The following is a 13,090-nucleotide window of genomic DNA, read 5'->3' as shown; positions in this document are numbered from 1 at the left end:
TAACAACTACCATGATAATTCAAAAATTCAAATATTAAATTTATATAGTTAATATACAATAAGCTAAACGTAAAATAATTACAAAATAACGATATAATAATAAAGACGATAAATAGTAACAGATAAGAAAATGGAACGCAATTAGTGTATAGAGTAACAAAAATAATTGAGGAGAGTTAATACCCTCATTATTTGTTTATTAATATGGAAGAAAGAAATAAGTTTATAATGCAGATTAAGTCAGAGAGGAATTTTAAGAAAACTAAATTTAAATTAAAATTTTAAATAAAGTATTCATTTATTTTTTAGTGATCTACACACACATCGAGTGTATTCATAAAGATTATAATTATTTTTACTTTTAAACAATATCCAGTAGTTATGTGATATAATAATTTTTTTCTCTTAATTTATTGACAAGTATTGAGGAGTTATATTAGTGGCCACTATTCAGAAAATTTAATGTTCATTACGTGAAAGAAAACGGTAGTATAGAAAAAAGGAAACCTCACAACTAAACATTTTTCATTTCATGTTATCTATTATAAAGGTATATTATATTTGTTTCATATCTCATTTTTTTATTTTTTAACCTAAATCATTCTTAAGCATTTAATTTGTGATGACAGATGAATTTTATAAATATACTTTTACACCAGAGAAATAAAATAATATATTTCATTCCTGAAATCAATTAAGGTATCGTTTTCGATTTGTCAGCTTTAATTTTTATTCACTGGATAGAGTGCAAATTAGATTGAAGTGGTATTGTAAAGCTGATATGAAATTATCAAGAAATGCCAATATCATCGTTCTTTCATCAGTATAAATAGTTAATGTCGTTATGAAATTGCCGGATGTAACTTAAAATAATTTCGACGAATGCTGCTAAAAAAAGAATTAATTGATTAAGTTACTGAATACTAATTCAATTAAAAAAAAACTAAAATTAATTTTTCGATTTAGTTTATTTTTAATACACGACAGAAGAATTAACGTTCTTGTTGCTATCAGATGATATTGTACGGTTGCGTGGGTTGTATGGTATTTGTGTACAGTGTGAAAATCTGTTTTTAGATTTTAATTCAATGCGGCACGTCTTTATACTAAACAGGTACTTAAAACATTACGTGACTGAATTGCACAATGATGGATCAGGCTCGGCGTCAAAAGTTTGCCATATTCGCAGAGGAATAGGTGGTTGGAGCATCTTCAGTATCTATATACAATAGAAAATGTAAAAAATTCGTAATAAATTCACGTTGACAACTTTTTACTGTGCGTTTTTAATTTCCTGGATGGTCGTCGATGTCGCAGTCGCGAACGTGAAATTATCTGCGCAACCTAAACTAACCCGGACAAATCAATTTAAATTTAATTATAAATCCAACCGCGTCTTAATAACGCGATAAAATTGTCATTATATTATAGTCTTCCTAACAATCTCGCGTAATTGCGGTCCACGAATATCCCCACGGACAGCTACCTGCTCTGCGTCAACGGTTGTTCCTTCTGAAAACAAACATTTACAATGCACGCGGTATACACTCCGTCGTTTCACCCGCATCTTACCTATTATACTGTGATTGAGCCAAAACTCAATTATATGAAGCGAGTGGTGAATTTCAATAATAATTAAATAATTGTACGTATATTGAAAAAAATACGATAAATCTTACACGTACATATCCAAACTCGGAAAACAGTTTTGTCGAAATGTTACATAATGGTTTCGTGTTCATAAAAATCACGGCATAACGTCGTTTACCACGGTGACACTATTTTGTCAACTTTAATAATATTGTTTCTAGTATACCTAAACCGTTAAATAATATTATACTGATCGAAGTTCGGGGAAATCAGAACATCATGCTATAGAAGTGCTAACATAATATAAAACACGAAATGTTCTAGAAACTCGTTGTCTTCATAAATCGATTTTATTTTATGAATTTTAGTTTTAGAAAAATAAATCAATGATGCGTTTGGTGTATGTTTATAATATGTAGACAGCGATGTTTTATTGTTAGCATACATAACGAATGCGGATGGTTAAAAAATAAATGATTATTGGATTCGATGAAAACCCAAGAAATCCAAACATTTAGTTATAATTTTATGTAAATCGATAAGTTAGTATTGTGTACAAATAAAGAGTTGCCTAAGTTACGAGTACGTTAAATTTAAGCAAATATATGAATATGAATCGTAATTAAAACATAACTGCATTATTCGTTACATATGTAGTTGAGTTGTATTTTTTTTTATTTCCTAAGACATTAAAATTGATCAGTTTGTTATGACTACGGCAAAACGATTTTTCGAGCATAAACAATTTCAAAAGCTCTCGATATTAATAGCCATATAATATTTAACGTCAATATTGAACCCGATCATGTATAAAACGTATACGATCTGATATTTGGCTTTAGAACTTGTTCCGCTTCCGAAATGGCTCATTTGAAAAGGATAAGATAATATCGAATGTCATTATTTTCGTAGTTTCATGATCCGTGTCATTCAAATACCCACTCGACTGCACGCCTAAGCTTGATAGCTTTGTGAAACTTCTGATCGTACAGTCCTTATGAGATTTTGGCAACAGACCGAAGAAATAAATTAGCTATATATATTCATGTATAATGTTTGTTAATAGTCGTAATTAGTTCTGTTTAGTGTTCATTATTTTATATGCATTAAGCGTATAGTACATACCAATATTTATAGTTTTTGTATGCAGTATAATAAAACGTATCTCCGGCTTTTTAGACTTTGAAAATTGATTATGCAAAATTAACATAAAACATCACGTTGAGATAATTTTATAATGTATTTTTAATTTTTTAGTGACGATCGGGTTTTTATAAAAATGGCTAAAAAGTAGTAATTAATCTACAATTGCGCTTTTAAATAATGTTAACTATAAAATTACTTTATTTCTATAAATTTAAAAACTTCTTTATAAAACTATCAAAGACAGATGTGGGAGTTGCCTCATATGAAGAACTAAATAACATGAAAAACGATAGGTTAAAGAAGAATAACTGTAAATTAATTTATAAGTTGAATAAAAAAGGAAAGAGAATCCTAAATTTTTAATTTTAGAAAAAATATCAGGCTTAAAACACTATAATGTATGAATCAATATAAGTACATATTTGAAAATGATTTAATGCAAAATTATTAGAAAACTATAGTTAATACGATTAAAACATGATAAATCTAAAATATCTCAAAGTATATTTTGATTGCAAAATATATGTAACACGGCTTATCGTATAGGCAATATAGGTACACGGTATTAAAGATTTGCAAATTTTGCATACTCAAAAAAAATCAATTTGACTCATATCATTCTTTGTATATTATTAAGTTTTTTTTTTATTTTAACTTGTGCATGCGTGAATTTGAAATTTTTGTTGACGTCTAAAGAAAATAATGATGTTGTGCCTTACCTAGAGACCATTTATTAGTCTTCCAATCCACTCGCCCCCGGAGAATTTAAAGAAATTCCTAATAGATTGAGTGAAGTTGTTGTGTAATATGATTGAGTACCATATTGATGTACTGTATTAATATTATGTTGTTATGTGCTTACATCTTGTTAATTTTTTCAAAGTTATTGATCTATTTATGGATGATGTAAAATATTACTTTTCATCTATAATTTTATTTTTTTGAAAAATTTTATTGTCTCAATGAAACGTAAACCTCAAATTATAGAACTATGTTGTAACGTGTAAATATTTATCACGTTTGAAAAAGTTATTTCGTTATTTTAAATTCTTACATTTAAATGTTTTATTTAACATTAAATTAGAAGCTATAAGCCTACTGGTTGACATTGAATAACCAAAATTTATTCGTAAGTATTTCGTTGTTTTTTTCAGTTATAACAGTTTTTGTAGTCAGTACTTGCGAAGCTCAAATCATAAAAAATAGACAACATGTCTCAATGAAATACGTACGTTAAAACCTTACTGTAATTCCGTACTCACTTTTTGCAATAATACCACACTGTTGCGTAGAATTTATTAGTATGAAAAATAATTTCCCTTTTACAATAATTCTTTGCTAAACAACATGTTTAAGTACAGTTGTCATATTTACTGTCAAGACTTATCATAAACTTTTCCCATTAAAACAACTCTTGTTTTATTTTGTGCGTAGCTTACGAATTGTCTACAACTATCACTAAGATAAATTCTAAAACTTTAATATACCTAACATAATATCACAATACTTACAATAACAAACCCACAATCAATATTCTATGTACTAAATAAAAAAAACATTTTTAAAACCAAATGTCGTTTAATATTTGCAAAATGTTGGTTGGTTCTTATTTGTGTGTTTTTTACTTGAGAAAATGTGATTTATTACATTAAAAAACGACCGTTATTGTGTTTGAAAGTAATTTAAGATTACATGAGAATTTATTTACGATTTTTGAGAAAAAATTATTGATGAAAATTAGTTTTGATAAAAATGTAACTTAAAATAAAATTTTATGTTTCATAAAAAATATGAAGTAAAAATGTTGAAAATAATTGAAAGTAATGTGAATCATTAAGATAAACAACTAAACAATTTCACGAAAATTGTTGATTATTTTCCTACTCAATGGAAAAAAAAATAATATAAATAAAATATAGGTAGTTAAAGATATAAAAGTTTCATCTCATTTAACATATTTTTTTTTTAACTTCTATAAAACGTACAATAGGTACAATTTTTGCTTAAAATCTATTTTATTTTACAATTAAGTTGTTTGAGCTGCCCGATTAAACTCGAATTTGGTCAGTAATTTGATAGTAGAAATTTAATCAAATAATGTAATTTACTGATTAAATATTCATGTAATATAATAGTGACATTTATTATTTAATAAGTACATTTAATATATATTTAAACATTTTATGGACATGCGATTTGTTTTTTTTCCAAAGATTATTTCTAACGAAAAATTACTATGGATTTTAATGAAATAAATTATAAAAGAGTACGATCATACTATCATCTCATTACGTGGTTAATGGTATAATATTGACGTTTATATTTATTAATTTTATTTTATAAAAGTTTAATTTCTTTTAAATTAAATTAATCGAAACTAGAATTCAAAAATTATAGTTGAGAGTTATTAGTATTATTATCTTTGATTTTTAATATTCATTATTTAGTCATAGTTTTTAAGTCACAATATAGATTTAATAACAATATTTTCTTTATTTTAGATTAAAAATAATGTCGTTTTTTAATTCAATTTTATTAAGACATAATATTTATTTAGTATGTTCTAAAATACATAATCATTTATTTTTATCAAAATGTTAGCATTGCATTTTATATAACCGTTTGATTGCATACAATTTTCACTAGTTTTAATATGAAAAAATATGATTTGATCTGAATATACGTATAATTAACGTATTGTGTTTTTCAAATGGTTGCAGTAGACAACTTCACGAAATTTATTCTAGAACAAAATTATGTTTTTAGGATGCACAATATGTACAGCCGAGAGATATTCAATTGTTCATCTATAGATTATGTTTAAAACGTCAACCTGATGAAACATGAGATATTTATAAAATTATAATTATATGCGAATCATAATATAATGCAATGTGATAGTCACCTAAAACCATTTTGAAAATCAATATAGTTCATTAATTTTCGATTCAAAAGTTGGTCTTTGGACGATTGAACACAATGGACCATTTAAAATTAGATGGTGAAAAATAATTGAATTCATCTTTTATAGGAGAACCGTTTATCAGACGTTTGCGGAGTTTATATTTAATTGCAAAAGTAATGTGATAAATGATTGCAGAAGTTCTCTTTCCGGTTGTCACCAGAACATAGGTTTGACAATTAACTGCATTGCACAACGCTCTGAGACTTAACTTTAATGTGCAATCTCTTAAGATACAAATTAATACGCTCAATGGAGTTTTAATACGAATGTGGTGATTTTAGGCGGTTAGTTGTTAATTATTGTAGGATAACTAAATAAAGTATAAATAACATAAATGTTAAAAAAATAGTTTTCATTGACATTGTTAGTTTTACTATATTATTTTGATAGGACTAAAAATAAAATTATATCGTTGTATTTAACTAATTATGTGACGCCATCTACCATGCATTAGACATACTTATATCACACAATCAACTTAGTTCTGATGAGACTGAAAAAAATTAAAAACAGTAGGTATAATAAAAATACTATTTATAAAATTTAGGTAATGTTGTTCTACATTACAGCTATATCATATATTTTAATATATTTGAGTTAGAAATTAAATTTATTTGTTAAGTACCTACTTTATTTATTTTAATAACAGTATCAAATACAAAAATCAAATTCTTATAAAATAATACGAGTTAAAATATATGCTTATAATTATAAATCATCATTTATCAATATAGATCTGAAATTCATCATTTCGTAACAGGACATAATATTGTTATAATATGCACGAATAATGATTTGAAAAGATTGGAATCATTTTGTTTTAAATATGCGTACATTTTATCATAAAGTCTGTAATATGCATATATTGTAAATTATTTTCCAAAAAAATAATGCATATACGTTTGTATATCATGTATATGTATAATTTGACTTTGTACTGTTTATTTTAATGAAATATTTCTTATGCTTTCAATATTCATACAACATCCAATATAATTTTATTCCCACGTGGAAGCAATAAATAAAATATGTTTCCAAGATGAAATTGTCATCAAATAACATTGAAACAGTTTTTGTTCAATATAAAGAAAAAGAAAACGAAATATTTTTCCGCATGGATATCGAAATATATTTTTTATTTCGTAATATGTTAAAGTGTATCTGTCAAAGTGAAAATTGTCCAAATAACATACATCAGATATAGTACTTATTTTATTTTATTGTTATTATTTGTTTCAACATACTTTAACCTTAACGTAATGACTTAATATTAATAATTATTTATATATATAAAAAAAAAAACGTAAATTGCTTGTGTTATCAAATAAAAATAACGAAAATAAAAATAAACACGCATGGATATTTTATACAAATGATAGGCGTAACTTTTTTATAATTTTACAATATTTTACCAAACAAATGTGATAAAAACAAGCAGTTTTCGTGAAATTAATATAAGATTTTTTATAAAAAGATATGAAACTATTCTATCTTATCGTAAGCTTTGATTTCGATCTTTATATTATAAGTGTATATAACAAAAAAAAAAATATATATATGAGAATATTTGATTAAGAGAATAAAAAATGTAATTGATTTAAACAATTTTTATTTTAACTATTAATAGAAATTTTTTTTAAATATAAAAGAGAGTAAGTAATACGTTTTTAGTGACATTTTTGAAGTCTTGAAATAAAAAATATAACAATTTTATTTACACATACACATTCACAACAATAATATAAGTATTTTATGTAAAAACAATTGATTTGTATAATCTATGCCAGTAGTTTTTTATATGACAAACAAAATTTGAAATACATTTTTTCATCGTGGCCCAAAATTGTTTAAGGAAAAAGGAGGTAATTACATTGAAGAATATGTTATAGATAAGATTTATTTGGAAAAATGTTTTCTATTATTAATTAGTATAAGTAATACGTATAATGTATGACTATACTAAGTTGTTATGAATATTAAGTAACATTAAATGAAAAAAAATATAAATTAAATAAATTAAAAACATTGAAAACTAATATTTTATTTTAAAACATAAATTGGTATAGTGGTGGACTATTTCAAAAACTGATGACAGACCGTAAGTTGGAGACCCATGATCTAAGCTATTGTTTATATTAGGCCATGAATGGATGTAGTATTTTGGTTTTATCTGTATTTTTCAAATCGTACATTGTATTTTTCACTTAAAAATACAACATTACATATATCTAAATGTATTATTATATATTTTTTATACATCAAGTATGCAAATTAACGAACATCTATTATCTATATTCTATCACTACTTGTACAAAGTATAATATACATATTACATATCCTGGGTTGCACATAACCGTTAATTCAATTTATTTAATAAACGCTTTTTTTGAGTCATTCAATTTTTCTATTCACCAATTTGGATTGCAAAAATAGTTGAATAAAAATGGGTCAGTTTTAAACACGATTTCAAAGTTCATATTTAAGTTTGAAACTTATCACAAGAAAAGTGATGACAACTCTTCCTACTTTTTTAATTTGAATATATAGGTAAACGCTCAGAATAACGGCGTAATAACAAGTTTAACGCCTGTCAACAATTTAATAAGCGAAATTCAGACCATTAGTTTAATTAACTAGTAACCAATAATTTAATAACTCGGTGAAGCCGACGAACGTTTAATGAACGTTTAGTAGTTAAATATATTTGTATTCATCCAACAACGCGTTATTGATTTAATGAACGTGCACGCAACCCAGCAATAGCGTTTTAATTATTTATCTATTTATATGTTTTTAAACATAAGTTGTTGGATACACGAATCTCTTTACTCGTGGATATTGTCGGGTCCTGTGTGCCTATCCATGCTGGCCAACCTCGTTTTTCTGATTAACATCGTCAGACTACTGCTGGTCAAGTTGCATGCCCGACAGATCACCATGACCAGTCCGAAGCACGCGGTGCCCAGGGAACGGGCGCAGTCGTTCAGCCTCAGGAGGTGAGTACGGTAGCGATCCAAAAAACAGACAACACCGTGCGGTATCGTTGTCATAATATTGTTATCATTTTACAAACGCAAATATGAGTTGTTTTTTCATGTCCAATCATAGTTTCAAACGGAACAATTCCAGTGTGGACAGTTACGATAAGGCACCGGTGACGTCGAGTCGAACCGGCAAGGCAGTCCGGGCAACACTCATCTTGATACCGTTACTTGGGCTCCAGTACATCGTGACGCCATTTCGACCAGAACCCGGCACTTCTTGGGAGCCTGTATACCAGGTTACATCCGCTGTAGTCGCTTCGTGTCAAGGCTTGTGCGTGGCGCTGTTATTTTGCTTTTTCAACGGAGAGGTGAAGACGCCGAAAAAGTTTACAATATTAGTAGTAATTGATCGTAGATAATAATAGTTTTTTGTTCGGGTACGAACAGGTACTTTCCGAAATGAAGAAACGGTGGAAACACTGCTGGATTAACAAGAACAGGTCGTGGAATCCTTGCCTGAGAGTCACGTCCGTCTCCTCGCCGCAAAACCATCCACGACTATTGGTGACCGAAGACCAACAGACCCAGGTGACTTCATCATTCGTTTTAGTTTTTTTTTTCTATTAAATATATTTAGCTATAATATTCAAAGTATTTTCAAAGAACCGAATTTTCAAAAAAAAAAAAATAGTAAAAAGTTAGCATTTTATGTACATAAAAAAAAAATCACTGTGTGTGATATAATAGTAATACTATAATATTTTCGAATGTATCTATTCACTATCATACTTTAATTAAAGGATTTTGGTTTTTATTTTCAGAGAACTGGAAGCATACAAGTTTTGCCTCGAAAAGATTCTGCTGAATGTTTACAAAATGTTCAACTTTAGAACACACAAACAACGCGATACAACATTATTATTTTTTTTTTTTTATACAATATAATACGTGTAATATATTATGATATAATATTTTTCTGTCGCCATTCAGACGATGGCGTCCCTTATTTGCGACTGGACTGGTTGTGTGGTGCCTGTGACGTTGGTGTGTGTGGTGCCGCGTCTCTTGATCCTCCGTATATACTTGTGAAACGCTCCGTGTACGTCAACGTTTGCAAAACAGAACAGCACTGAGACGCAAAGGCCCTGCAGAACATGGTAATAAACATCAAGGTCAGAAAATGTCGACAGCAGATACTAGGGATGTGCTCAGATGTTCCAGGATTCCCGTATTGAATTGGTCATCGCGGCGTGAATGTCTATGCGATGATGATATATTGATTTAAATTTAGAAAAAAATGACTTTTATTTGCGTACAATCAGTCTTAGATTAGTCGGTTTTTTCTCATGTCATAAAAAATGTAATGAAAACGTATGTCAAATTGAAAGATTTTAATCGGTTAGTGGCGGTATTTTCTAAGGTTTAAACATGACTACATGAGGTTAAAATATTTTTGTCATACTTTTATTTTGGAAAATCTGAGCATCTCATATTTAATGTAGGGAAAAAACTCAACGATTAATAAGGCTTATAAGAACCAATTAATTATATCATGATTTATATTTAACTTATAATTAATGAAGTCATATAATATAATAATAATTTTAAATATATTATTTTGTCTCACTATTATGTAAAAAAGTTAATAAAATATTATTTGTTGTTTTATAATTGCTATAGTTATCAAATAAATAAATACAAATTATTTAAAAAAATACATGTATACAATTTGTATTGAATGCATTGAAATATAAAAAGTATTTTAAAATTAAATATCAGATAGGATTGGCAAAATCTATTGTGATGGTCGAGCGTAGCGAGTAGGTGACACTATTAATCCACTATTAATTAATAAAAAATAAAGCTTGACAAAATAACCATGAATAACGATTTGATACTTAATCAAGAAGTTTAATATAAATTTTACTAACTAATAATTTTGTAATAGTGAAGTTTGATTTAGTTTTGACATTAGTACATTTCTCTATTATTACTATTGACAAATCCAATTAAATATGTAATAATGTATATTATATTTTATTGTAATTTAAAAGTTTCAAATTCATAATAATTTAAAATAACAACAATTATTGTAATCTTTGGTGGTTAATCGTAGAGTTTTTTACCCAACATCGCGCACACGAGTAGTATTCAATACTAGAGATACTATAGATATAATACGAGTATGGATAAGTTTCGAATTTCGCGGGTTCACAGTATTCGTGTCCGTAAAATCTTTTCTTCAGCGATTTTTTGCCCGAATTCAAGAACACAAATAAAGCCAGTGATTTCAAACGCTACTAAACGTTTTGCGTGTCATATCCATACTCGTGTACCTGGTACATAGATTGGTATTACATTTGAATAAAATGTACAACATAATATTGTTGCAAAGATATTGACGGTAGTGTTTAACATTTACAGACGTGCTCTCAACTGCACTCATCTCACTCACCTGGGTCGACACAAGTATTACTGAAAATATTTGATAAATTGTTTCCACGGTGGTCTTGTGCTTGGGACGATACGGTATGAGAATGTAGTGTATGCCAAACAAGGGCACCAGGATCAAAGCTGCTCTGACCGCCTTGCGGACGCCGATTGGAGCCGGGTTTGTCGAATTTCGGTGCAGTTTGGTCAGCAGCACTCGCATGACGTTCATCAGGAACAGTAAGCTGGTCAGTATGGAGGCGAAAACCGGTACGGTCAACACCCACTGGCAGTGGCTCTCGTGCATCCAACACCTGAAATCCATTAATATTATTATAAAAACGATTTTTTTTTTTTTTTTTATCTTTCTCTTCGTGTCGTAAAAATAAAATATAAATTATTATGTATGCACAATAATTATGACGTATAATTTTCGTCAATACACCATTAAAATTATATAAATGAAATATATCGTATTATACATACATATTCAACAATTGCACTAGTTCGGCTACAGATTTAGATTGAAAAATATGTCATAATATGATTGTTATGGCCTAACGTAGTTCTGCTAACATCTATTGAATGTATGCATTAATTATAAACTCAAGCAGTGTCACGTTTCGATAATTGTCGTGAGAAATGCTACTGAATGTAAAATATATTATGTACCAGATAAAGCATAGGTAACATTGATATTAGAGACGTCGCGAATAACCATTATTATTACTATACATGTGTACCTTTATATTATATTTAGCGTATTTAATGAACGTTTATCAACAATTTTAAATGTACACTCAGGTCTCAGAGTTTTATTGAAATTGTGTGTTTATAATATTATACTTATAGTATTCAAAATATAAATACTATCTATTAAAATTTTAGAAAATATTATTTTATATGAAAAAAAAAAATATATTTATTGAAATCCATCATTCAAATCAGGTTTTAAGTATCAATTAATGTAAATAGTTTTAAATCCCAAGCGATTATATTATATATTTATATGACAAGTTTAATATAAAAACTCTATATTATGTATATATATATATATGTGATAATGTTAATTTAAATAAGTATTAAAATCAATGTTGACCACTTATATTTATTCGTTTCATATGAAGAAACAAAATTTCTATTGTAATTAATAATTATATAATTTTATGACTTACTTGTACATAAATAAATGAGTACTATTTTGTTCGATTTTACAAATGGGGCTCAAATCAAAAGAAATTCAGTTCTTTTTGAGAAAAAATGAAATTACATTAGAATATAAGTAATTGAACTAGAAATTTGTAAAACGGCTCTATATTGTGTTCAGTAAGGTTTTTGTTGCAGTGTGCATAAAATAAAATTATATCAATACATTTTTTGAGAGAATATTTGTGTCAATTTGTCTAATTATCCTGTTGCGGTAGCTTGATTTTGTTAACGTCTTGCAAATCATATTTTCTATGAAATTAGCACTTTAAATACGAAGGTGAATTATTTAAATAAAGAAAGTAACATTTATACATTTATAAAATTATAAAATTTGCAAAAAATGTTTATTATGATTTTTATGAGTATGTTAATCGTTTTGATAAAGTCGTATAAAATATTGTATCTTATGATACGGATAGTGATACTATATGATACTAAGAGAATTACTTAATGCTATTTTCTGAACCTGTCGAACGCTCTGATTGCGATTGAAACATCGTTAAACGCAGAAGGTACTTGACATTAAGGGTAAATATTATTATTAATTTTTCTACTTGGGTTTACGATGATAACAAATGTCATTGGAGCTGTTTATCGCAACAGACATTCACAGTCATCACCTTCTCTGTAGAAGTTAATTAGAACTCAAACACACAAAATACGACAAAGTAAATATGAAAATATTTGAAAATCCAACAGTAAAATATTAATTCTGAATGAAATATTACATTTTTTTTAGACATTATAGTGGATGTGCAATAAATAA

The 13,090-nt window shown here is 27.4% G+C and overlaps 2 protein-coding genes across 6 annotated transcripts in view; one reads left to right on the top strand and one right to left on the bottom strand.

The window, feature by feature from the left end:
• Positions 1 to 9,646, top strand: part of LOC114119614 (calcitonin gene-related peptide type 1 receptor-like) — a 59,114-nt gene extending 49,468 nt beyond the window's left edge. For both annotated transcript variants that reach the window (XM_027981225.2, XM_050207757.1), the window contains exons 8-11: positions 8,506 to 8,697; positions 8,810 to 9,053; positions 9,133 to 9,273; positions 9,507 to 9,646. In XM_027981225.2, the coding sequence (XP_027837026.2) occupies positions 8,506 to 8,697; positions 8,810 to 9,053; positions 9,133 to 9,273; positions 9,507 to 9,575 (646 nt within the window). In that variant the 3' untranslated portion in view covers positions 9,576 to 9,646. The remainder of the gene's footprint in view (positions 1 to 8,505; positions 8,698 to 8,809; positions 9,054 to 9,132; positions 9,274 to 9,506) is intronic.
• Positions 9,423 to 13,090, bottom strand: part of LOC114119612 (calcitonin gene-related peptide type 1 receptor-like) — a 98,867-nt gene continuing 95,199 nt past the window's right edge. For 2 of the 4 annotated variants that reach the window (XM_050207761.1, XM_050207775.1), the window contains one exon: positions 10,662 to 11,429. In XM_050207761.1, coding sequence (XP_050063718.1) covers positions 10,976 to 11,429 — 454 coding nt within the window. In that variant the 3' untranslated portion in view covers positions 10,662 to 10,975. Of the gene's footprint in view, positions 9,831 to 10,661; positions 11,430 to 13,090 lie in introns of those variants that run through there. The other 2 variants (XM_050207784.1, XM_050207769.1) reach the window with 2 other exon arrangements.

This window comes from Aphis gossypii, chromosome 1, assembly GCF_020184175.1.
Source record: "Aphis gossypii isolate Hap1 chromosome 1, ASM2018417v2, whole genome shotgun sequence".
NCBI classification, from domain to species: Eukaryota; Metazoa; Arthropoda; class Insecta; order Hemiptera; family Aphididae; genus Aphis; species Aphis gossypii.
Note: the sequence above shows the minus strand (reverse complement) of the source record. Positions and strands in the feature narration are given on the sequence as shown.